General features: G+C 41.2%; 1 protein-coding gene across 1 annotated transcript in view; it reads left to right on the top strand.

The window, feature by feature from the left end:
* Window positions 1–23,128, top strand: part of stx1b (syntaxin 1B) — a 60,423-nt gene extending 37,295 nt beyond the window's left edge. Inside the window, exons 2-10 of the mRNA XM_060942306.1 lie at window positions 5,703–5,777; window positions 9,367–9,466; window positions 14,102–14,176; window positions 15,624–15,697; window positions 20,243–20,351; window positions 20,436–20,509; window positions 20,882–21,019; window positions 21,109–21,219; window positions 22,686–23,128. Coding sequence (XP_060798289.1) covers window positions 5,703–5,777; window positions 9,367–9,466; window positions 14,102–14,176; window positions 15,624–15,697; window positions 20,243–20,351; window positions 20,436–20,509; window positions 20,882–21,019; window positions 21,109–21,219; window positions 22,686–22,766 — 837 coding nt within the window. The 3' untranslated portion in view covers window positions 22,767–23,128. The remainder of the gene's footprint in view (window positions 1–5,702; window positions 5,778–9,366; window positions 9,467–14,101; window positions 14,177–15,623; window positions 15,698–20,242; window positions 20,352–20,435; window positions 20,510–20,881; window positions 21,020–21,108; window positions 21,220–22,685) is intronic.
* Window positions 23,129–25,103: the final 1,975 nt, after the last annotated feature.

The raw sequence follows: 25,103 nt of genomic DNA, 5'->3' as shown, positions 1-25,103 counted from the left end.
TGGGCGGAGCTACACATTGTACTTCAGCCAGCCAGCAGGGGTGCTAGACCTGTGGTGGCTTAACTTTTTAGAGACAGCTATGTTTTTCACAGTCCTTGGTGGTGACTTTCTAATCAGTAACTCAGAGCCTTTAACCATTGAGCCACTGTTGTGGTATAAGGGGGATAAAACACAAGGGAATGTGATATTATTGGAGAATAATCAACTTTTCTGTGCTAACAGTGACTCCACTTTGTGTCGGTCCATACTGCAGCCCCCCGATGTTGATTATATTCCTTTAACAGCAGCCCAGCGTGTGTAATTCCTCAGATATTAAACTCGTCCTGGATCTTTATTGTGATTCTGTAGATTTTAGTGTTTTGATAAAATTTGTACTGAAGTCACACTTTTCCTTTTGAAACTGTGCCAATCAGCTTCAGCTGCCTGGAAACAAGCTCTCCACACTAGTCTTTTATTTACTCCAAATGTGGATGACACACCCAGTTTACCTTCATAGAGTTACCTAATTTACATAAAACACTCCCCAGTTTGTGCATGTGTTGCGACTGAGCCAATAAAAGGAAACAATTCAGCAACGTGCAGTTAGCCAAGATCACAGAAAATTAAAGTGAGTAAACTGAATTAAACTAACTAAAGGTGATTTAGAGGCTACTGCAAATAAAACTATTTTAAAGGCCTCGAATAACTTAAAATGAAATAAAATCTTATCTTTGATTTTAAAGAAATTACTGGTATATTATATTGGAGAATAAATGATTGAACACATTGTCTGACCGCTAAAACACACACACACACACACACACACACACACACACACACACACACACACACACAAAGCCCCAGGGTGTGGCACACAGTGTGTGTGTGTTTATTTCAAGGGTAAAGTCGTTCTGTCAGTGAGCTGAACACAGCTTTAGTTCTTATTTCAGCTCTGATGTGTTTAATATTGTCCATGAACACAAACACACGTCTCTCAGCACTTTACACGTCTTTATATTTTACATGACAGTTTATGTTAGAGATATATAAATGTATACAGACTTAAACACACACCCACATTACCTCACTCAGCTCTCAGGACATCCCTCATGTACATATATAGACTAAAAGGCAACTCCCACATTCCTATGTTTGGTTTGCAGGAAGGGCATGGCCTGGTGCACACTGAGGATGGCATTAAAATTGAAGTGTGTGTGTGTGTGTGTGTGTGTGTGTGTGTGTGGCCAGACAGAGTGAGACAGCAGTAAACTTCATCCATTATTCACCAGCAGATAAACACAAAAACATGAGGAAGTGGAGGGCGGCACGGTGGTGTAGTGGTTAGCGCTGTCGCCTCACAGCAAGAAGGTCCGGGTTCGAGCCCCGTGGCCGGCGAGGGCCTTTCTGTGTGGAGTTTGCATGTTCTCCCCGTGTCCGCGTGGGTTTCCTCCGGGTGCTCCGGTTTCCCCCACAGTCCAAAGACATGCAGGTTAGGTTAACTGGTGACTCTAAATTGAGCGTAGGTGTGAATGTGAGTGTGAATGGTTGTCTGTGTCTATGTGTCAGCCCTGTGATGACCTGGCGACTTGTCCAGGGTGAACCCCGCCTTTCGCCCGTAGTCAGCTGGGATAGGCTCCAGCTTGCCTGCGACCCTGTAGAACAGGATAAAGCGGCTACAGATAATGAGATGAGATGAGATGAGGAAGTGGCAGTGAGACACACTGATGATCAGTCATGCAATACATCTGTGATATTACACACACATTACTGTAATAAGTACAGTGTGAACAGTACAGTGTGATGAGTACAGAGTGGACAGTACAGTGTGATGAGTACAGCACAATGAGAACAGTACAGCGTGGTGAGAACAGTACAGTCAGAATAGTACAGCACAGTGAGAACAGTACAGTGTGATGAGTACAGTACAGTGAGAACAGTACAGCATGGTGAGAACAGTACAGCGTGATGAATACAGTACAGTGAGATGAGTAGAGCACAGTCAGAATACAACCCCGATTCCAAAAAAGTTGGGACAAAGTACAAATTGTAAATAAAAACGGAATGCAATGATGTGGAAGTTTCAAAATTCCATATTTTATCCAGAATAGAACATAGATGACATATCAAATGTTTAAACTGAGAAAATGTATCATTTAAAGAGAAAAATTAGGTGATTTTAAATTTCATGACAACAACACATCTCAAAAAAGTTGGGACAAGGCCATGTTTCCCACTGTGAGACGTCCCCTTTTCTCTTTACAACAGTCTGTAAACGTCTGGGGACTGAGGAGACAAGTTGCTCAAGTTTAGGGATAGGAATGTTAACCCATTCTTGTCTAATGTAGGATTCTAGTTGCTCAACTGTCTTAGGTCTTTTTTGTCGTATCTTCCGTTTTATGATGCGCCAAATGTTTTCTATGGGTGAAAGATCTGGACTGCAGGCTGGCCAGTTCAGTACCCGGACCCTTCTTCTACGCAGCCATGATGCTGTAATTGATGCAGTATGTGGTTTGGCATTGTCATGTTGGAAAATGCAAGGTCTTCCCTGAAAGAGACGTCGTCTGGATGGGAGCATATGTTGCTCTAGAACCTGGATATACCTTTCAGCATTGATGATGTCTTTCCAGATGTGTAAGCTGCCCATGCCACACGCACTAATGCAACCCCATACCATCAGAGATGCAGGCTTCTGAACTGAGCGCTGATAACAACTCGGGTCGTCCTTCTCCTCTTTAGTCCGAATGACACGGCGTCCCTGATTTCCATAAAGAACTTCAAATTTTGATTCGTCTGACCACAGAACAGTTTTCCACTTTGCCACAGTCCATTTTAAATGAGCCTTGGCCCAGAGAAGACGTCTGCGCTTCTGGATCGTGTTTCGACATTTGATATATTGTCTATGTTCTATTGTGAATACAATATCAGTTTTTGAGATTTGTAAATTATTTTATTCCGTTTTTATTTACAATTTGTACTTTGTCCCAAGTTTTTTGGAATCGGGGTTGTAGTACAGCACAGTGAGAACAGTACAGCGTGGTGAGAACAGTACAGTGTGATGAGTACAGTACAATGAGAACAGTACAGCATGGTGAGAACAGTACAACGTGGTGAGAACAGTACAGCGTGATGAGTACAGTACAGTGAGATTAGTACAGTGTGGTGAGTACAGCACAGTCGGAATAGTACAGCACAGTGAGACCAGTACAGTGTGGTGAGAACAGTACAGTGTGATGAGAACAGTACAGTGTGATGAGTACAGTACAGTGAGAACAGTACAGCACAGTGAGAACAGTACAGCACAGTGAGAACAGTACAGCGTGATGAGTACAGAACAGTACAGTGTGGTGAGAACAGTACAGCGTGACGAGTACAGAACAGTACATCACAATGAGAACATTATTGTGTGATGAGTACAGAGTGATTAGTAGAATGAGAACAGTACAGAGTGAACAGTACAGGGTGATGAGTACAGAGTGAAAAACTGATGAATAGTCATACATTAGCGTTATTACATCACTGAACATCAATGGCCCTCACTGTGTGTGTGTGTGTGTGTGTGTGTGTGTGTGTGTGTGTGTGTGAGAGAGATCATGCCGATACCGGTGTCTTTCAGAAGGTAGTGCTGGACAGTTATGCGCCCTGAGATTCTTTAATTTGGATAATTTTTACATTCAGGTTAATGTCTGAAATTAATGCTGTAAATATTTACACACGGCCAGATTCAGAAGTTCACAATTCAGACTTTACATGAGAGTTACACTGTAGTTTATCTGAAAGGAGGACAATATTAAATACGTAAATATGACACTATTAATTAATTTATAATGTTGTTTTGAGAATCATTGCTTTATGTTGATCTTCTTCTGATCTCTGACGCAGCGCTATGTTCAGTGCCCATAGTTGAGTATCACACAGGGCTGTGTTCTGACTTTTACAAAAGGAGAAGTTACAGAGAATTCATGAAGAAGTCGATTTCCAAAATAATGCCTGAATATTTAGCTGATAATCATATCAATAGGAATGAGTGTCTGATGAAATGGAGAGGATCCTTCTGTCAACATCAGAACACAGTGAGATAATCGACTCCTGGTGGTGAACAGGGCGCCGTGTCAGCGAGCAGAGGAAGAGAACAATAAAACGCTGAGTGCAGAAACACACATTTTCTATAGTTTATTTACAGTTACTGAAGGAAACACACACAGGGCTATCTCTGTATGCATCTACTCCATGTTCTCGCACATTTATAATCACATTCTGAGCCTCTCAGTAGCCAAAGCAGTGTTTTACTGTAACGCAGATGTTCATTCTGTAGGATTATGGTGTACAGTTGGTTTGCAGTTGCTAGTTATGGCATTCCAACTCAATACTGCACTGATTTCTATCGTTTTTGTCCGTGGTAAATATTTGGACCCAAAGAAATTGGAAAATAGGGCCCAGGTTAAAAAATCCCCGTAAAGTGCACAAAAGTTTTTTTTTTTTTTTAATTTTTTCAAATGGAGGAAACATGTTTGAAACCGAGACAGTTTATTTCCAGGAGTGAAGCTGTGCTTGGTCAGATTATCCTTCACACCGCGAGCACGTTTCCTTTAGCAGAGAAAAGTGCCTGTACAGAAACACGCAGTAATCTCATCTCATCTCATTATCTCTAGCCGCTTTATCCTGTTCTACAGGGTCGCAGGCGAGCTGGATCCTATCCCAGCTGACTATGGGCGAAAGGCGGGGTTCACCCTGGACAAGTCGCCAGGTCATCACAGGGCTGACACATAGACACAGACAACCATTCACACTCACATTCACACCTACGCTCAATTTAGAGTCACCAGTTAACCTAACCTGCATGTCTTTGGACTGTGGGGGAAACCGGAGCACCCGGAGGAAACCCACGCAGACACGGGGAGAACATGCAAACTCCACACAGAAAGGCCCTCGCCGGCCCCGGGGCTCGAACCCGGACCTTCTTGCTGTGAGGCGACAGCGCTAACCACTACATCACCGTGCCGCCCAGTCACATGACATTCACTATAAAATTAAATTTCATTCATTAAAGGAGCTCATGTGACAGCTGTCATGAAGTTTGATTGGCTGATGATTCAAACACTTTCATTTGTTTCACACATAAAATTATGAAGAGGGATTTCAGTTGATATAGGTGAACATCTCTGCCCACACGGCCATATGTGAGCGCTCTCTCTCTCTCTCTCTCTCTCTCTCTCTCTCACACACACACACACACACACACACACACACACAGAGTTATTTATATCGCACTCATGCAGTCTCTCTACATGTGATCTGTGTATCAGTGGCCCATTTTTCCGGTCAACATGTGAAGAGCAGCAGCGTGTGATTTCATGTCCTTCATGCAGCTGCCATGCTGTAAACGAATTTCCCTTCCTGTGGTTCGCACTACTGAGCAGTGTGTGTGTGTGTGTGTGTGTGTGTGTGTGTGTGTGTGTGTGTGTGTGTGTGTGTTCTAAAAAAATAACACAGCACTAATCAAGTGTAAAATCTCTGTTTGATTGTCTCTGGATCTCAACCAATCTATAACAGACTCCCAGAAGTTAACCCGAATAAGGCGTGTGGTTTGGGACACGCCCACAGTGGACAGATGATGGTGTTTATATATTTTGAAGCTGTTTAATAGATTTTGTTTCTTGTAAAATTTAGTTTAATGTGTGTGTGTGTGTGTGTGTGTGTAATTGTTGATTTTTGTGTGTTTGCAGGCTAAGGACAGTGATGATGATGAGGAAGTCGTTCACATCGACCGAGGAAACTTTATGGATGAGTTCTTCGAGCAGGTTCGTCATCAGGAATGCACTTATTATAAACAAGGAAACAAATAAATAAAAATACATCAGCAAACTTCAGGAAGAGAATGTGTCAGAAAGCCACGCTGCTGTCTGTAAACAATACGCCATAGTGCCCTACTTCTCCTCCCTACAGACACCACAGTGCATTATGGGTATTCTGTCTACAGCATTTGGACAGTGAACCTGCCCCAGTGCATTGTGGGAATTTAACTGTGTTTTGGAAATTTGCTGCTACTGCTGTAACGTGCAGAACAAATAGTGAACAGACTGGACTGAGACACCATGCAGAGGGGTGTGTGTGTGTGTGTGAGATCAGGAAGCAGGTGATCATGTTGAAATAAATTCTCAATATTTGTTTGTTGCATTATTTGATCCCATCATGTCACAGCACTCACTATGCCCTCTGCTGGACCTGTGTGTGTATGTAGGTTCACTACACACACACACACACACACACACTCTATATCCTGGGATCCTGGGATTGAGATGCTGGCCTCTTCTGCCCCTCGGACCTGCTTGATCCATCCTGGTGCCCTGTGTCTGGTCGGAGTTTTATCGCACCGCTCCTGTGAAGGACGGCCCCATGAGGACAGTTGAGGGTTATACCTGCTAAAACTGTTAATATTATAGTCAGGCTGTCTGTTGTTGCCCAAATGAGGATGGGTTCCCTTTTGAGTCTGGTTCCTCTCGAGGTTTCTTCCTCATGTCATCTGAGGGAGTTTTTCCTTGCCACCGTCGCCACAGGCTTCATCATTGGGGATAGATTAGGGATAAAATTAGCTCATGTTTTAAGTTGTTCAAATTCTGTAAAGCTGCTTTGCGTCAATGTTTATTGTTAAAAGCGCGATACAAATAAACTTGACTTGATTTGATTTGATATATGCCCTATACACACCACTGTACACACTATACACATTATACACACTATACACCACTATACACCCTGTACACACTACTATACATGCTACACACGTTATACACACTGTACATTATACACTACTATACATCACTATACAACAGTATACACACACTATCCACACTGTACACACTACTACACACACTACACACATTATACACTACTATACCCTATATACACACGCCACTATACACCGCTGTACATGCTACACATATAATAAACCCTGTACACACCATTATACACACTGTACATAATACACACTATACACCACTACATACATTGTATACTATACACACCACTATACACACTACACACTTTATACACACTATACATCATACACAGTATGTGCTACTAAACCCATTGTACACGATATACACCACTATACACACATTATTCACACTATAAACTCTGTACACACCATACAGAATGTACAGGCTATATCCACTCTGTGGGAATTTGACACACTGTAATATGAAACTTTTTAAATTGTGTAAAATTTATAAAAAAAACGAAACTACACACACACACACACACACACACACACACACACACACACACACACACACACACACACACACACACCAGTGTGGGAAATAAGGAATTTTAAGCAGACTGTTACAGGACAGACGAGTCTGAAATGTTGTCTGTCTGTCCAAATTTCAGTCTGTCCAAATGATGGGCCAAAGGCCTGGAACAATGCAGCTGGGGGTCTGGGGCCCGCCTTAGGGCTTTAGATGCCTGAAGATGCTTCTCAGCTATTTCCAGGCACATTTTTGTGATCTTCAAAGGCCAAATTACACTCGACATTAGTTGCTAATTACACTACAAACTGAATATAATTTACAAGAAAATGTCAGAAGATTCAAGAAAAACATGTTTAAAGTTCTACCCAAGAAAACAGTAGCACATACAGGTCAGTTCCATGTCTAGAACAAAGTCTGGGGCCCAAGGATGTTCCAGTTGGTTACAGCTTACTGGGACTCATATATCGGTACTATATAACACTCATCAAACATTCTGTCAGCAATGACTATTTTATACTGTGTTTATAATCAGTCTGTTGTGTAGTAATTAACAACACAGCTCATCTCATTATCTGTAGCCGCTTTATCCTGTTCTACAGGGTCGCAGGCGAGCTGGATCCTATCCCAGCTGACTATGGGCGAAAGGCGGGGTTCACCCTGGACAAGTCGCCAGGTCATCACAGGGCTGATACATAGACACAGACAACCATTCACACTCACATTCACACCTACGCTCAATTTAGAGTCACCAGTTAACCTAACCTGCATGTCTTTGGACTGTGGGGGAAACCGGAGCACCCGGAGGAAACCCACGCGGACACGGGGAGAACATGCAAACTCCACACAGAAAGACCCTCGCCGGCCACAGGGCTCGAACCCGGACCTTCTTGCTGTGAGGCGACAGCGCTAACCACTACACCACCGTGCCACCACAACACAACTCTTTTTATATAATAGAGTTAAAATTTTGAGAACGAGATTCCAAGTAACTTTGTAAGAAAATAACTTTTAAAATGACTCAAAACTCGACATGGTCATATCATTCGGCATTCAGACTCAAATCTGTGGGACTAGAACTTAGAAAATAGAAGAAAATTCTATTAAACTATTAAAATATAAATCTACATCCTATAAAGCATAGAACTGACTGTCATTCTTATTATGAATAAAAAAGTGCACATAATAACAAAACCATTGATTGGCAGTTTGGGACTTAACCTAATACTGTACTGCAAAGTTTCATATAAACTGAACTCTTAATCATCCGACTGGATCCATCAGAGACCGTCAACCCTAAAACACGAGTTCACCTGCATCGTGCAATAAAAACAACAGTGAACTCTGAGTGGATTATTATTGTCTTATTTAGTGTGACACTCAGGGAGAGGGCGGGGCCTGTAAACTTGGCCCAGTTATGAATTTTTAAATCCTCGTGCATGCAAGTGGCTCGAACCAGAGCTTGTGTTAAAGTTTTCCGCAATCCACCCTTGCTCCTGACGTCATAGCAGGCCGAGCCTGTGCTGGTTCAAAAGGGGCCTGTAAATTTGGGCAGGGCTGGGACCATCAGTGGCTGAGTTATGAATTTTTAAAGCCACGCCCACGGGGCCCCCGTTTCACAGGCCGTGTTATGACATACTGTAATGTCTTCACCCAGTGTAACATTTGGAAGAAAATTAGAAGTAGATTAGATCCATATCTTTACCGTCTTTCATGGGCCATCCGGTCTGAGGAGTTTGAAATACAGACGGACAAACACAAAAATTACCGGTCAGTGTCCACCAGTCCGGCCTTATTTCACACACACACACGCACACGCGCGCACACAATCTAAAAGTAAAACTGGGACGAAAGCTAAGGCAGTGCTGATGATCAGAAACTAATCACACATTTGTGTTGAGTTGTTGAGCGGTCTTTTGTGGTGTTGTACTGTTATTTTTGTTGTACGGTGTGTATTGGTGTGCAGTGTGTATTGGTGTGCAGTGTGTTGAGTTATTGTTAATAATAAAATAATAATCCTGTTTAATGTTCACAGTGATTTCTCTTTCCCTGAATGAGTTGTGTTCCAAAGACAATCACAGCACTAACACACAGATATTAGTCCAAACGTGTGTTTAAGTGTGTGTGTGTGTGTGTATAGGTGGAGGAGATCCGCGGCTGTATCGAGAAGCTGTCGGAGGACGTGGAGCAGGTGAAGAAACAGCACAGCGCCATCCTGGCAGCTCCCAATCCTGATGAAAGTGAGTGCTGTTTGTTCATCACGCTGAGACTCCTGAAGTTTACTCCTCCCACCTACAGCCACACACTCAACACTCATACAGACTTCCCTTTAAAGAGGAGGGTGCCTAGGTCGTCCACTTTTATAAACATGACCCATCAGAATGAAGAGGTCTCTGTAAGCGTCCTTCTCTGAAGATCGATCCCGAAATGAACAGCCGGTCTTCGAGAGAACTGATGATCGTTTTTTAGCCCAAACAATCAGCAGCCACGTTAATAAAACACACAGGCAGCTCCATGAAAATGTGGACATTGACAGAGTTGTTGTTATTTTCGCTTGACGTCATGACTATTATGTAACAATCATAAATTAAACTTTTAACTTGGTTGCAAATCTTTTGGAGTAAATGAGAGCCTGAAGTCTGGAACCCATCAACATCACCGCCTGGGTTTCTTCCCTGATGAAGTTCTGCTAGTCCTTGAAGTCCAGTGTGTGTAAATGTGAGCAGATAATGTCGCCCTGTACACCTCAGGATCCCTCCTGCTGCTTTTGTCAGCGGTCACATAACCAATAAATCCAAGTGAACCAGGTCCACTGCAGCCGTACACACGCCCACGCCATGAGATGTGGTGCTTCAGATCGTCAGGCCATCCTTAAAAAAAATCCATTTCCTGTCCACCGGGTGAGCAAAAAAATTTTCAGTCGGGAGGGAGGGATTTATTTTTTTTATAATATATGGATGGATAAGAAATCGCAATGCTGTGTTTGCTTTTTCTTTCAGTACTTTTTTATTACAAAAGCAGACACATTTAATAAAATGACGGTTTAATCAACTGAAACTTGTACAAAAACTTTAAGTTAGCATTTTAAATGCTGACTGCAACATTTGCAAAACTTTTACAAAGGTACTTAAAGTGTCCAACACACGGACTTTTTGTAGTTCTAAATCGAGCGTTAGGCCGAGTTCGGATGAAATTACACTATTAAAATGATCACTGAATGATTTGTTTTTCTGAATCTTTACTATTTTGTTGTTCGCTAGAATACCATTTTGCGATTTCACACTTAAGCAAATGTTTGAAAACTCCGGATCTCCTTCCTTCATGGTGGCGGACATTTTTTTGTGCCGCACGGCGCATGCGCAGAGCTGATTCAGTTCAGAGTGCGCGTGCACTCGGCGGAGGCAGTAGTGTGTCGGAGGGAACAGAAGCAGAGATGACGCTTATTGTGTCTCCGGTAAACCAGTCTTCTCTCGTTCAATTACGTGCTGGCATCAAAAGACACCGTTGGTTGTAAATGAACCCAAACTGAGTGGTTGGAGTGTATTTTCATACACAAATGGAGAAATGTTGGCTGAGTGTGTAATTGTGTAGCCCCACTGCAGACCGTTGTCGTTGTTAATTCATAGCATGCTCAGCTGCGTGAATGTGTCATGCACCGAAAATAAGAGATTTACAAGCCAGGAACGCCTCATGATGCAATACACAAGAAAAGAAAGAAGATTTACTGCCATTTTACTTTGTATTTGAGTAAAGTGAATAAATAAATGGTCTGTGGAAAATACATTTAATCCTGGGAACTGCGTGCACAGGAGTTTATTTTGTGTTTACTCCCCCGGCTGGCTACTTATTTGTCATGGCTGGCTAGTATGAGTTTTAGTGGAAAGCCCTGGGAATGCGGAAATGTCAAGTTAAATTTTAGATTTACGAACCCGAAAAAAAATGTCGAAAAACCGGCGTTAAAAAAAAAAATTTCAACCACACAAACGGCACTCACCCGGCCAGTGGACCGGAAACAGAACATTTTTTAATAATGGCCTCAGCAGTTCCTTCATCCTCCACACTCTTCTCTTCCCATCATTCTGCTCCAAGCTCATCTTCATCTCATTCATCCATAAAATATTGTGCCAGAACTGTACAAATTTTTTTAGATTATTTTGTCAGATTTTAACCTGGTCTTCCTGTTTGTGAGGCTCACTGATGGTGTCCATGTTGGAGTAAAGCCTCTGTATTTACTCTGAGGAAGTCTTCTGGTGATTGTTGACTTGGACACAGATCCTCCGACCTCCTGGAGGGTGTTGATTTCTCACCTCTTTGGACTTCATACGAAGTGTTAACAGTAACAGATTCCAAATGTGAATGCTTTTGATCTGTGTATGAAATCGTGAGGGAATCACACACACCTGGCCACGGAAGAGCTGAACAACGAGCTGCACTTTGCGAAAATAACAATAACTTTGTCAGTGTCTGAATATTTACGGACCTTGCTGTGTATCAGGTGATGAGGATGAAGGGGTGTGTCAGAGGATGGAAATGTTCCGAAACTGTGTATTGTTTTACATCTCAGTTTTATTGATTCATTTCACTTCTCCTCAATCCTTACTTTCTGTTCTCACTGTTTCGATCGAATTTTTTAGGAATTCTCCACTTTTATTTGCTGTTTAAGTTGTGAGTGGGCTTTAATCACACACTCAATCCTGCTGATGTGTGGTGATTCATTTTTGCATCACAAGTGTGTGTGTGTGTGTGTGTGTGTGTTGGTTACAGCTTTGACTCACTGCATGCTTGTTTTTATTTTATTTTTATTGTTTATTTTCCCCATTTTTCTGCCCTTTTTTCCTCCTTTTCTTTTTTGCTGCATGCTGCATGAAGGACACGGAGTGAGTGACACCATTGCTATGAAACACAAAATACATTTTACACGCACACACCTGCACCATATTCATGCAGTTATGTAATCAGGAAACCACATGGCAGCATTGCAATGCAAAACATCTTGCAGATACAGATCTAGAGCTTCAGTTCATGTTACATTACATTACAGGCGTTTATCAGATGCTCTTATCCAGAGTAACATACAACATGCCCAGAGCAGCCTGGGGAGCAGGTGGGGGTTCAGTGCCTTGCTCAAGGACACTTCAGCCGTTCCTGCTGGTCCAGGGAATCAAACCAGTGACCTTTTGGTCCCAAAGTCTGATCTCTGTGACTTGAGCTATGACATGGTTGTTGGTATTAGAAGGGCTGGTTTGATCCATTCATTATCTGTAAGTGCTTATCCTGTGCAGGGTCGTGAGCGAGCTGGAGTCTATCCCAGCTGACTATAGGCGAGAGGCGGGGTACACCCTGGACAAGTCGCCACATCATTGCAGGGCTGGTTTGAGTATTTCAGAAACTGTTGATCTCCTGAGTTTTCACACACATCAGTCTCTAGAGTTTACACAGAGTGGTGTGAAAAACAAAAAAACACTGAATTAACGACACATATCTAGATATGTTCAAAAATATTGGAACATGTGCTGGACAGGTGTTTCTTGTTGCCCTGTTAGATTGATCATTTAATCAGTTCATAGCTCTGAATGTCTGTTCTTGGTCTGAGCTCTGGGTTTCACCTGTGAAGACTGCATTAGTTGTTAAAAAGGATAAACCAACATAAAGACCAGGGAGCTGTCTCTGGGAGAAAAGTAAGATATTTTGAAGCAGAGAAAAGAAGAAAAATCCATCAGAGCCACTGCACATGAACTGGGCATCGCTAATACAACAACATGGGATGTCCTGAAAAAGAAAGAAACCACTGAGATACTAACAACCAGACATGGAGCAGGCTGGCTGAGGAAAATGACAGTATGATGAGGGAAACATCAAAAAAAAATCCAAAAACAACAGTCAGTGACATCATCATCAACCTCCACGGGGCAGGAGTGAAGGGATCACAGTCCACTGTTCAAAGAAGACTCTGAGAGCAGAAATATCGAGGCCATACCACAGGATGCAAACCTCTCATCAGCAGTAAGAATGATGGGCTTCATGGCTGTTTCTGGAACAGACTCACTGATCTTTATTGATGAGGAACTCATGATGGTATCAGCAGAATGAATTCAGACATCTACAAAAACATTCTGTCTGATAATTTACACAGAAATGCATCCGATCTAACTGGGAGGAGCTTCATCATGCAGCAAGACAACAACTCAAAACACACTGCAACACAACACAGGACTTCATCAGGGGGAACAGTGGAAGGGTTTAGACTGGACGAGTCCATCAGCAGACCTGAACCCACCTGAGCAGCATTTCACCTCCTGAAGAGGAGACTGAAGGGAGAACCCCCCCAAAACACACAACTACTGAAAGGAGCTGCAGTACACATCTGGAAAAGCATCACAGAAGAAGACTGCAGCAGTTTGGTGATGTCAGAGGGTCACCGGCTCGATGCAGTTACTGCAAACAGGCAACACGCAACAAATATTATGGTTGTCTATTCCAATACTTTTGCTCACCTAAAAATTGTGTGGTCTGCCACCAGAGGTGTGATGTTATAAGTTGTTTAGCACATCTAGATAGAAATATCAGGAAATAAAAACTGAAATTCTGATTTATTGTCTCATCTTTTTATCTCAAACCCTTCAGTGTAAATCAAAAACAATAAAACTGGCCTCGCTGTTCCAATACTTCCAGAGGGGAGTGTGTAATAAATCTAAACTATATTATATTACATGATGTTGAATATTGTGTGACATAATACACGTAAATGTATGTATTTGCTTCTTGCACACATGTAATATCATACTGTAAGTAAATAAATAAATAAACAAATGTGCAGTTTCACAACTTTGAACCTTGTCCATCCCTCATATCTCTGTCTGTCTGTCTTTAATCAGAAACCAAGCAGGAGTTGGAGGATCTCACAGCTGACATTAAGAAGACAGCCAATAAAGTACGCTTAAAATTAAAAGGTAATGTTGACTTTATTAGCTTCATCATCAGTGTAGCATTGCTTTAAAGATGCAGTCATCAATTCTAATGCAATACATGTCTTGTCAAATTCAGTGATTATCTTTTGATGGTCCGCTAGCTGTCCATTCTGTGTGCATGCTGAAAAACAAACTGGTGTTCACACACAGCCCTGGCTCTTTAAATGTGACACAAACAACGTTCTGACTGACAGGGGGCGGGGTGTTTATGCGTGTGCACAGGACAGGAGGAAGGGGAGGGGGGAGTGAGAGGTGACAGTGAGCCACACTGCAAACCAGTTGGTGGCGATAAAGCACCAGTTTGTTCTTTGCCAACTGCCAGTAAACCTCAAACATGAAGAAATAAATGAGGCCCATTGACTGGGAGAGGGAGCATCATAAGCGGTGGGTGTGTGAGGAAGTGGAAAAAAAAGAATCTGTATCTGGCTGGTTCTCCTGTCAATCCTGCATTCCAGTGGCTGCTTCCTGGACATTAAACTGGACTACATCTGACTCCAGCAGACTTCTCAGAGCAGTTTATTCAGCTATACAGCTCACATAGACAGAAATGTAAAAATCTCTCTGCATTAGGGCTCACGGTGGTTACTTGTGTATTTACATCAACACGGAATGGTGCAAGAACTCGGTGCTCGTTTCTAGTTACTGCTCTTTATTCACACCAGAACTGTGTGCCCTTTTTTTTTTAACATTTACTATTGCCCTATTTTAGTAATTGTTGTAGTGTCTTGTGATGTTTGCACATGTGCACTTTATGTAGTCCTGTGTAGTTGTGTGTTGTTTGTGTAGCACCCTGGTCCTGGAGGAACATTGTTTGTTGCGCTGTGTACTGCACACTGGGGTTATTTGGATTGATGCTATCCTAGCTAACGTTACTTTCCTCGTTAGCTCCAAACCTACAATCCTCTCTTCATCAGTATTTTTACAAAACTATAATCTAAACAGCTACTGTAACTCTCACTAGGCTTTACTTCCTTGTGGTTTGGATGATATGTTCGTGTGCTCACATGTTGTTCGTTTGATGATGTTTTATATTATAATGTTTGTTTTGCATCAGCTGTGAGAAAGAGACGTTTCTCTTTTGGTCAGCAAGGCCAGTTCTTCGTGTCGTTGCCCATGAATTTGGGGGCAGAGCTTCTGAAGGAGCACTGAAGGAAGGTGTGAATTTGTTCGGCTGTTGATTTTGAATATCAGCGATATTTTTCCAGAATTGATGACTCACCCTTTATTACAAACAGCTAACAAAACAAAACAAAAAAATAATCCCTTGAATTTGTAGTGTGTTTGTTGAGGGATTTGCTGTTTGCTGATTTGGACCTTGCTGGTCATTTATCAGCTCATATCCTACTGTGTGCATCTTTGTTTTCAAATTTTTTTAATGGGATTTAAATTTTTTTTTTATTTTAACTGGTTTGGATTTCTTTTCCCTTAGCAATCGAGCAAAGCATTGAACAGGAGGAGGTGATGAACAGATCATCAGCAGACCTGCGAATCCGTAAGACACAGGTGAGGAAGTGTAAATGACTGGGAAATATAGAATGGAGTTTATTTTACCACTGCATCAGCACTGACTACACAATTTGTTAATTTTACATCTCATGAGATTTGATTACATTAAAATTGGCAAAGGAGTTCAATTAAAAGATGAAGTTAAAAATGTGCAGTTTATTTTTGTGAGCTGTGTTTTTAGATTATAGTGAAATGAGGAAAAAAAAATCACTTTTCAGTCCCGTGAATGTTTGTAACACTGCTGTAAATGAATAACTGAATATGAATTAATGAAAAACCTCAGTAAGATGTAAATGTTGAAGGCTGCATGCTTCAGGCAGAATGGTCTCGATGCTGTAGGCCATTTTTAGATCTTTATTCTCCGTGGTGTGGTGAGGAGGCTGCCGCTTTCAGATCCCACATGATTACATAACACAGTGTGATAGAAGTTTCTGTAAAGACAAGCGAGGATTATAAATGTTTATATTGTGCTTCAATGTTTCATTCACACACGCACACACCAGGGCTTTACATTAGCACCCGCCCACCCGCCAAATGCGGGTAAAATCCGGCTTTGGCGGGTAATGACTTTAGTCCCACTAGCCACTTTGGCGGGTGGTTTATTCTGTGGTATGACAATATATTTTAATTGTAGTTTTCTCTGAAGGCATCTGATATAATAAACACATTGCAATGTAATATTATGCGCCGACAACTCCCATGAGCCCCTGCATAAACATTCTGACACAACATGTTAGAATTGTTTAGAACGTTCGTTAACGTCTCAGATAAAATCAGTGATGCGGTAACCTGCGGTTAATGAACGAAGCAACAAAGTTGCTGACGACTGACAAGCGCACTACTGTATGTGGCGGCACATAGCTGGAGTTTCAAACCCTGCTGCTGAGGGAAAAAGGGGCAGAGATGATCAGGGCCGGAGCAGCATTTTAAAATCACCAAGATCCGTGATGCGCAAAGCGCGCGCCGAAAAATGTTCGACATATTTAAATGAGAGGGTGAATTACACACCACACAAGAGATCTGTTCCTGAAATTACTTTTAATGGTGTTTGAACTGAATATCATCAGTTTTGAAAAAAATCATGTATGTGGCAAGAATCAGAATAATTTAAGCTTGTTTAATGGTTTGATCTGCACTGTAAAAAATGTAACTTGCAAAATTGTTGAGTGAAAAAAGGATTCTAAGTTGAATTAACAAATTTCCCTTCTAATTGTTAAAGTAACTAAAAAAAATAGTTGAGACGCCTTTCCTTCGCCACAAGTTCATAGGAATTGGAAAATTAAGTTAAGTGAACTTATATATTCAAGTGCTGATTGACACCCCTTAACCGATGCCACTGCGCATGCGCACTTCACAAGTTCGAAAGTTTCAACAGTCGGGTGGAGTGAGAGTCCGTGGAAACTGACACGAGACGTTGTATAGGAGTCTAGACTAAGCTTTCCTCAACAGAGGCCAGGGAATTCCCTCCTTGTATGTCGGTATTTGTTTCTGTTTGTGTAATACAGTAATAGGCAAAGTGAAGTAGAACTTAAGTGTTGAGAGGTTTGTGTTAACTAAAAAATGTAATGCACACTAAATCATTGTAAAAAAAAAATAGTCAAGCCAACTTAAAAATGTAATGCAACCTGCTGCCAAAGGATTTTGAGTAAACTCAACTTAGAACCATGATGTGCCAACTTGCTCTTCTAAGTTAATTGGCATTATTATTTCAATTTATTTCAACTAAACAATTTGTTGGACTGAACTTCTAAAGGCAAGTCAAATCAACTTCTGCGTGAACTTAAAAGAACATTTTGGGGTGTCGTGGCTCAGGTGGATAAGGTGCCATACCATAAATCTGGGGACCTGGGTTTGATTCCGATCTGAGGTCGTTTCCTGAGCTCTCCTGCTCATTTCCTGTCTCTACACTGTCCTATCCAATAAAGGTGGAAAAAGCCCAAAAAGAATAGTTTAGGATAACAGTTTTTTTGTGCCAACTTGCTTTTCCAAGTTAACTGGAATGATTATTTTAATTTATTTCAACATCACAATTTGAATGCACTGAGCTTGCTAAATAAAGTAAGGTCAACATAAAATACTCGTCTGTGTCGACTTAAAAGAGCAAGTCAGCACAACTATTTGGCCCGGAGTTGAGTTTACTCAAAATCCTTTGGCAGCAGGTTGCATTACATTTTTAAGTTGGCTTGACTAATTTTTTTTTACAGTGTGGCCCAAGCAATGAAGACAAAAGATACCCGAACCATGTAGCCTATGGAACTGAGATACATTAACAATCTGGCATCCGTTACACCTACACAAAAAAAAAAATTCTGGGAAAAAAATCAGTATACACCACCATGTTTTAGGCAAAGTTATCCAAGCCAAACATAAGTTGAAACTTTCCACTCTATTGCTTTGGCTTATCGAATTATTTATTTTTAAAATCACAAACAAGGCAGGCTACAACTGCACTGCTTCGAAAATGTAAATTTAACAGCTTGATGAAAATGCACTGATGGTTACCATGGAAACCCCGTGTCTCCTGCACTGCATTCCTCCGCCAAGTCGCACGCTCATTCGCTTTTGTGTTCTTGGTCTCAGAGCCGCACGCACCAAACACACACAGAATCAACATTTAACATAATTAACAGTGCACTTTTTACAGAGACATTTTAATGTCATTCTTTATTTTTTTATCCAGTTGAATATTTAGCGTACAAATGTATTTTCAGCTCTTAAAAATGACTGAGGTCCGGACCGCGGGGGCCTCAGAGCTGGCTACGGCCATGGAGATGAACAAGACGCTAATAGGAAGATAAGACAGTTCAATGGCAAATGGAAGTTCGGGTGAGATTGGCTAGTTCATAGCAAAACCGAAAATACCATGTACTGCGAAGACTGTAGAAAGTCTGGCAAAGACAGACACCAGTAATTTTAAACTCGAAACTATAAAGGACCACGCAAAGTCAAATGCACACATCGGTACTATAGCATCAAAACCGGTGAAGACGGCTGGTTCACTACAGGACAGCATTGCTTTCAGTCCCTGGCTGTCATGAAGTCGGCTGAGCTGGAGAGGATGGAGCTGCTGGTTAGAAACGTTCACGCGATTGGAAAGAAGTTGATCCGCCCCAGCTATCAACTTACGGCCTGCTGGAAGCCTCAGGTCACGAAGACCATTTTTCATGGACCATTCAGACTCATCTGATGATGAATGTGATGAGGACATTTAATGTCTCTCTCTACACACACACACACACACACACACACACACACACACACACACACACACACACACACACACTATTAATAGATAATCCATAATATACACAATAATACTTGATAATGCACAGAATACTTGCATATCAAAACATCAAATGTTTTTCAATGATAAATGTTTTGAATTGGACTTTTAATATTAGAATCAGTTCAGTTGTACTGAATGTTATTTTTTATATTATACGATATTTCATATTGTAAGGGGCTTGAATTTGAGTTCAATAAACAGAATACTCTGTTTATATTTTTGTCTGAACTGGTTGCATGTTCTCATATAGGGAGCGACCTTAACAGCACTGAATACTTGAGTGCTACTGTAGAGATACATTATACGCTGCCGTTCATAATTACATCTAGATCTTCCGAACTTTAACGTATCATGGTGAAGAAAAAACTGCGATTTCCTGGCAACAAAATTGTGGCTAGTGAAAAAGCTGAATGGCTAGTGACTCGGGAAAACCACTAGCCACAGTGTCCAGTGAGCAATAAAGTTAATGTAAAGCCCTGACACACACACACACACACACACACATGCACAATTCATATTCACTGATCACTGATCTTATTCGCATACCAGAAATTGAACAGATGATGATTGGCACCATTTTAATTCTCCTTTTTAAAAAAATTATCTCTCACTTTGACTTTAATGAACTGTTATACTGTTTGATGTAATAACAGTCACTGAAAAGGCGAATACGCGCAGTCATAATACTGAATGGATTTTTGACATTCCACAAGTACTGAATGATAAAGTTTCGCGCCCGGAGCATGAGACTGTGTGTCATCTCTGTCATTTTTTACACATCAGCAGCAGTGACACAGTGACAGTCATGACCCAACCCCTGACCAAGTGCCAAATATGCAGATAATACAGCAGTGTGTGATTTGGGACACAGCCACAGTCGCCTTGATTCAGTCAGGCTCTCTTTATTCAGGGCTCCTCCTGCTGGTCAGAAATGGAATTAACATTAAATGATCATTTTTGCCACTGCAGCAGAAGCAGAAGTCGAGACTCAGATGTAGAGTTTGATCCTTTACCTACTGACATCACTTCACTCATAGCCAACTGATTTTACATGTATTGTTATTAATATTAATAAAAGTTGCACATTAAGATGTTAAATATTGTCTATATGATACACTCCACCTCTTTAACCTGTTTAACCTTCATATTTTTTCTGCTTCCTAAAATGTTCTTTTGCCTGTTAGCCTGGGTGCTACATTGCTAATTGGTGTGTTAGTGTGTAAGCTATAAGTCAGTGTGCTTGTTTCTCCCCTCAGCATTCCACCCTGTCACGCAAGTTTGTGGAGGTGATGACCGAGTACAACACGACGCAGTCCAAATACAGAGATCGCTGCAAAGACCGCATTCAGAGACAGCTGGAGATCAGTGAGTCTCACACACCAACATGGTTTAGCTTCAGTTAGCACACCAACATTATGGTTTTTAATTATTTCATTTCACATCCATCAGCTGGAAGAACGACCACCAACGAGGAGCTGGAGGACATGCTGGAGAGCGGGAAACTTGCCGTCTTCACTGATGATGTAAGCAACATGGCCGATGTGCCGTAACCTCAGAGCTAAACCTAAAGTTCTCACTGTTTTCCTAAATTTAAATGTTTCAAGATGTTAAACGTTACAGTGAAGTTTTATTGGAATTTCAACTCTTTAAAAAGTGCTTTACAAAAATCTTCTTTCGTATTTTATTGATGTCTAATGGCATCATCTCTCTGTATAGCTTAACACTAATGATAGACCTGTTTTATAGAGTCAGATCACGGTACACAGTCTCACTGATGCATCGTCCAGCCGCTGATAAACCACTACACTTCTGCTCAGGTGTTCATTATTAATGAGCCGTCTGTAAATTAAAGCTCAGTCATATGTTGTTTATGTCTGTGTGTAAAACGCTGGTAGATTAAAATGGACTCCCAGATGACCAAGCAGGCCCTGAATGAGATTGAAACTCGTCACACAGAGATCATCAAACTGGAGAACAGCATCCGCGAGCTGCATGACATGTTTGTGGACATGGCCATGTTGGTGGAGAGCCAGGTACGAGCGCTATCACACGCCATGATGTTACACTGGCTAAAAGGACTGGATGTAAAACATGTTAATAAAACCCGTGTGTGTGTTTTCAGGGGGAGATGATTGACAGAATCGAGTATAACGTGGAACATTCGGTGGATTATGTAGAGCGAGCTGTTTCTGACACCAAGAAGGCCGTTAAATACCAGAGTCAGGCGCGCAAGGTAACACTAATGACAGTTACGCTGTAAATACTGCCAAGCTGCAATGACTGCTATAATACAGTGACTGTTACTCCGTAATGACACTGTAATGATGCGACACCTTTAGTACGATTATGTTGCAATGACTGTTATGCTGTAATGACCGCTACAGCTGTTATACTGTAATGACTTATGCAGTAACAACTGTTACACTGTAATTACTCCGTAATGACCGTTACTGCATCGTTAACGTTAACGTTACTCCATAATGACTTTACACTGTAATGTCTGTTACTCCGTAATGACATTACTCTGTAAAGATGTTATACCATAATGACGTTACACCATAAAGACCGCTGCTGCGTAATGACTAACGTTACTTTGTCATGACTTTATGCTGTAATGGTGTCATACTGTAATGACCGTTACTCCATAATGACATTAATCCGTAGGGATGTTATACCATAATGACATTACTCTGTCATGATGTTATACCGTAATGACTTTAAGTTGTAATGACTGTTACTCTATAATGATGTTTACTCTATACTGACCATTACTCCATAATGTTACCCTGTAATGACTTTATGCTGTAGTGACCGTTACTCCGTAATGACGTTACTCCATAAAAAGGTTACTCTGTAATGACTTTAGGCTGTAATGACTGTTATTCCATAATGATGTTATGCTGTAATGACCATTACTCCATAATGACGTTACTCTGTAATGACGTTACTCTGTAATGACGTTACTCTGTAATGATGTTATACCATAATGACTTTACACTGTAATGACGTTACTCCGTAATGATCGTTACTCTGTAACAGTGTTTCTTCATAATGACCATCATTTTTTTACCCTCAGGCCATCAGGCTTTTGAACCACGGATTATAATCACCATCTACCTCTATATTTCCATCAGGCTTTGAACCACGGATTATATTAGCAATTTTTGTACAAGACATTGCACAGTATATCTACCTCTATGTTTGCACACTGTTTTGTTTGCCTCTTTTTTAATGTTATCTTCTTTTTTCACGCTACCTTTATATTTTGCATTCCATATGCACTTTATATTTTATATTTCATATTTTATATATATATTTCTTTTTATATTGGTAAGCGTAGTTTGGTCGGGCAGTTGCAAAATAAGAATTTCATTACCCAATAATAAACCGCTGTGTCTGTTATTGTGTATATGACAAATAAAAATCTTGAAATCTTGAAATCTATGCTGTAGTGATGTTACTCCGTAATGACATTACGCTGTAATGAGCATTACTCTATAATGACTGTTACTCTGTACTGACCATAATGACATTACTCCATAATCACCATTATGCTGTCATGAAATGACCGTTATGCTGTAATGGCGTTACTCTGTAATGACCGTTACACTGTAGAGTAGCTGTTACTCACTGTGTTCCAAATGACCCTGAATTGTGAAACACTCACCAGTATGTTTGTGTGTATTTGTCTTTTTGCAGAAGAAGATCATGATCATCATCTGCTGCGTAATCCTGGGTGTGGTCTTGGCATCCAGTATCGGAGGAACTCTGGGCCTCTAGATTCACCAAGCAGAGAAGAAGAGGAGCAAATGCACCAGACATATATATCACATCATTAGGAGATACACAAACTCCTGTCGGGTTATAAATCATATAAAAACAAAAACTCACCAAAAAAAAAAACCAAAAGCATAACTAGTGGAATAAACCATATACGAGAGGAGAAGGGATCAAATACATCAAAACGCTCTATTTACACACTGTACATGTAAATGTATTGAACAGGAGAAACAGCACATGGGTTTAAAAACCTGTACAAATATAAAGCTCTTGATTTGCTTCTTCTTATTTCTTTTTTGGTTTTTCTTTCTTTCTTTCTTTCTTTTTTTGGAAGCGTTTAATTTTTTGGGGATGTTCATTCCAGGACAGCGTCACGGGCTGTGTTTCATTAGAACAGTGAGATCAGGCACTTCCTCTTGAGGGTGTGTCAGGAAGTGAAACTCCGTTCTGGTCATGGTTTCGTCAGGAGGGACTCCCTGTAGACCGACACCATCAATCATTCTGTAGATCTGCGCAGTGTTTAGTTTCAATGAACCAAAATGTCTTTAAAAATTTCAGGCAGGAAAAACAATAAAGAAGGCCTTATAGGGACGGAGAGGAGAAGTGAGCGCATTGTCATGCTAGCACACGTCTGTAAGACGCCCCTCAGAGAGACGTGTTAAACTATGCAGCTTTCATACACAAACAAACCTGCTTTTAATATCCTTTAATGCGGAGAGTAAAACCATTATAAATAGAAATTAAATTTATTCTTGGGAACGTGAATGGATTGTCGTGACTAGATTAAAGTTTGTTATTATTCCACTGATTTATGATTTATATATGCAACACCAGTGCTGCTTTAATTTTATTTGCTGTTTCAAAACAAATCTTCTGTTGTTTTTTTTTTGCCTCCATATCTGAGGAGTCTGAAAGTTTTAAATCCTAATGAAAGATTTCAGGCTGCACCCTACGTAGGGAACTTCTGTTGGTAAAACATGATCACTCTTCCACCTATCAGACGAGTGTTCAGCGTTCAAACACTACACTCAAGGACTTATTGGTATCCATCAGAAACGGAAGTGTTGCCTGTATGTAGTGGGCGTATTTGTGGGCGGAGACGATTCTCAGGCGACCTGTATTGCAGTTGGTGTTGTGTGCAGAGTCGAGGCTTGCTCGCTGCACATAGACGGATTTAGCGCCGAATCATAAAGCTTCGAAATCTTCCTCACACCCAACATGAACTACTAAAACCTTGCTAAAGACTGTCTCTGATTGGCCGATGCATTTATTACATCAGAATCAGGATAAGTTCAACTCCGGTGTGCTTTTTTAGTGGATGATGGAATATAATGTCCATCAACACGATGATATTGATGACTAGTGCATTTTTTTGATGAATAGCAAAAAGTCCTATGTGTTTGTGAAGCTCCGCCTTCAATCACTCCCATAACTGAAAAGACCCCGCCCCATATTCCAGGTACAGGCACTAAGAACAAGTGGCAGTACGTAGCCCCTGAGGAACCTAAAAGAGTAGCTCTGAGGACATCAGTGCTGTTAGATCCAGACTTTGGGACACAGCGATTGGGTGGAAAACTCAGCTGCCCCGTTGAGTTCAGCTCTGTAATATTGTAAATGTGATAAAATGTTAAAATAATCATCCAGCAGATGCTTGTAAAAGCTCCAGTACACACATAGTGTGTTTGAGTCCCTCCATTCGAAACGCGACCCTCGCTCTGCTCTATGGCGTGTGTGATATTAGCGTGTGCGCGTTACTGTAATACGGTGTGTGTTGTATCTCACTGCAGCATGGTTTAGTCGTGTGTGTCGAGTGTCTGATCGCGTACACGTACGGGGTTCAATATACGCATTGTCGTTGTCGCTGTTTATATTTTTACTCTTTGTCAGAAAAGGCATGCAGCGTCTGATTGGTTGGTTTTTGCATGATGACTTATTGATCCAGTGTGCACTTTACAGTTTGAGAACACACACCTACACACAGTTCAGCTTTTATCTACAAGGCTGTGTTGGGGGATTCTTTATTACACACACACACACACACACACACACACACACACACACACACACACACACACACACCTGGTGTCAGTGAGACAGTGAGTTCTGTTCTGTTTCATCACTTAGAAAAAGGGAGGGGACATGAGAACTAGGGCACTAGAAAGAAGAAAGTAAGGGCACTAGAGAGTCGCAATCCGCCGTAAGGACACTGGTGCTGGTGGCTCTGGAAGTTCCTGTAAACTTCCAGAGTTACTTCCACTTTGTGTTTTTATTTATCATGGACACCTGTGGTGCGCACGCGTGCGTGTGTGTGTAATAAAACCCAACTGTTATGCTAAC

Source organism: Neoarius graeffei, chromosome 16 (genome assembly GCF_027579695.1).
Source record: "Neoarius graeffei isolate fNeoGra1 chromosome 16, fNeoGra1.pri, whole genome shotgun sequence".
In the NCBI taxonomy this organism is placed as follows: Eukaryota; Metazoa; Chordata; class Actinopteri; order Siluriformes; family Ariidae; genus Neoarius; species Neoarius graeffei.
The sequence above is the reverse complement of the archived record's forward strand: the minus strand, read 5'-3'. Positions and strand labels throughout refer to the sequence as shown.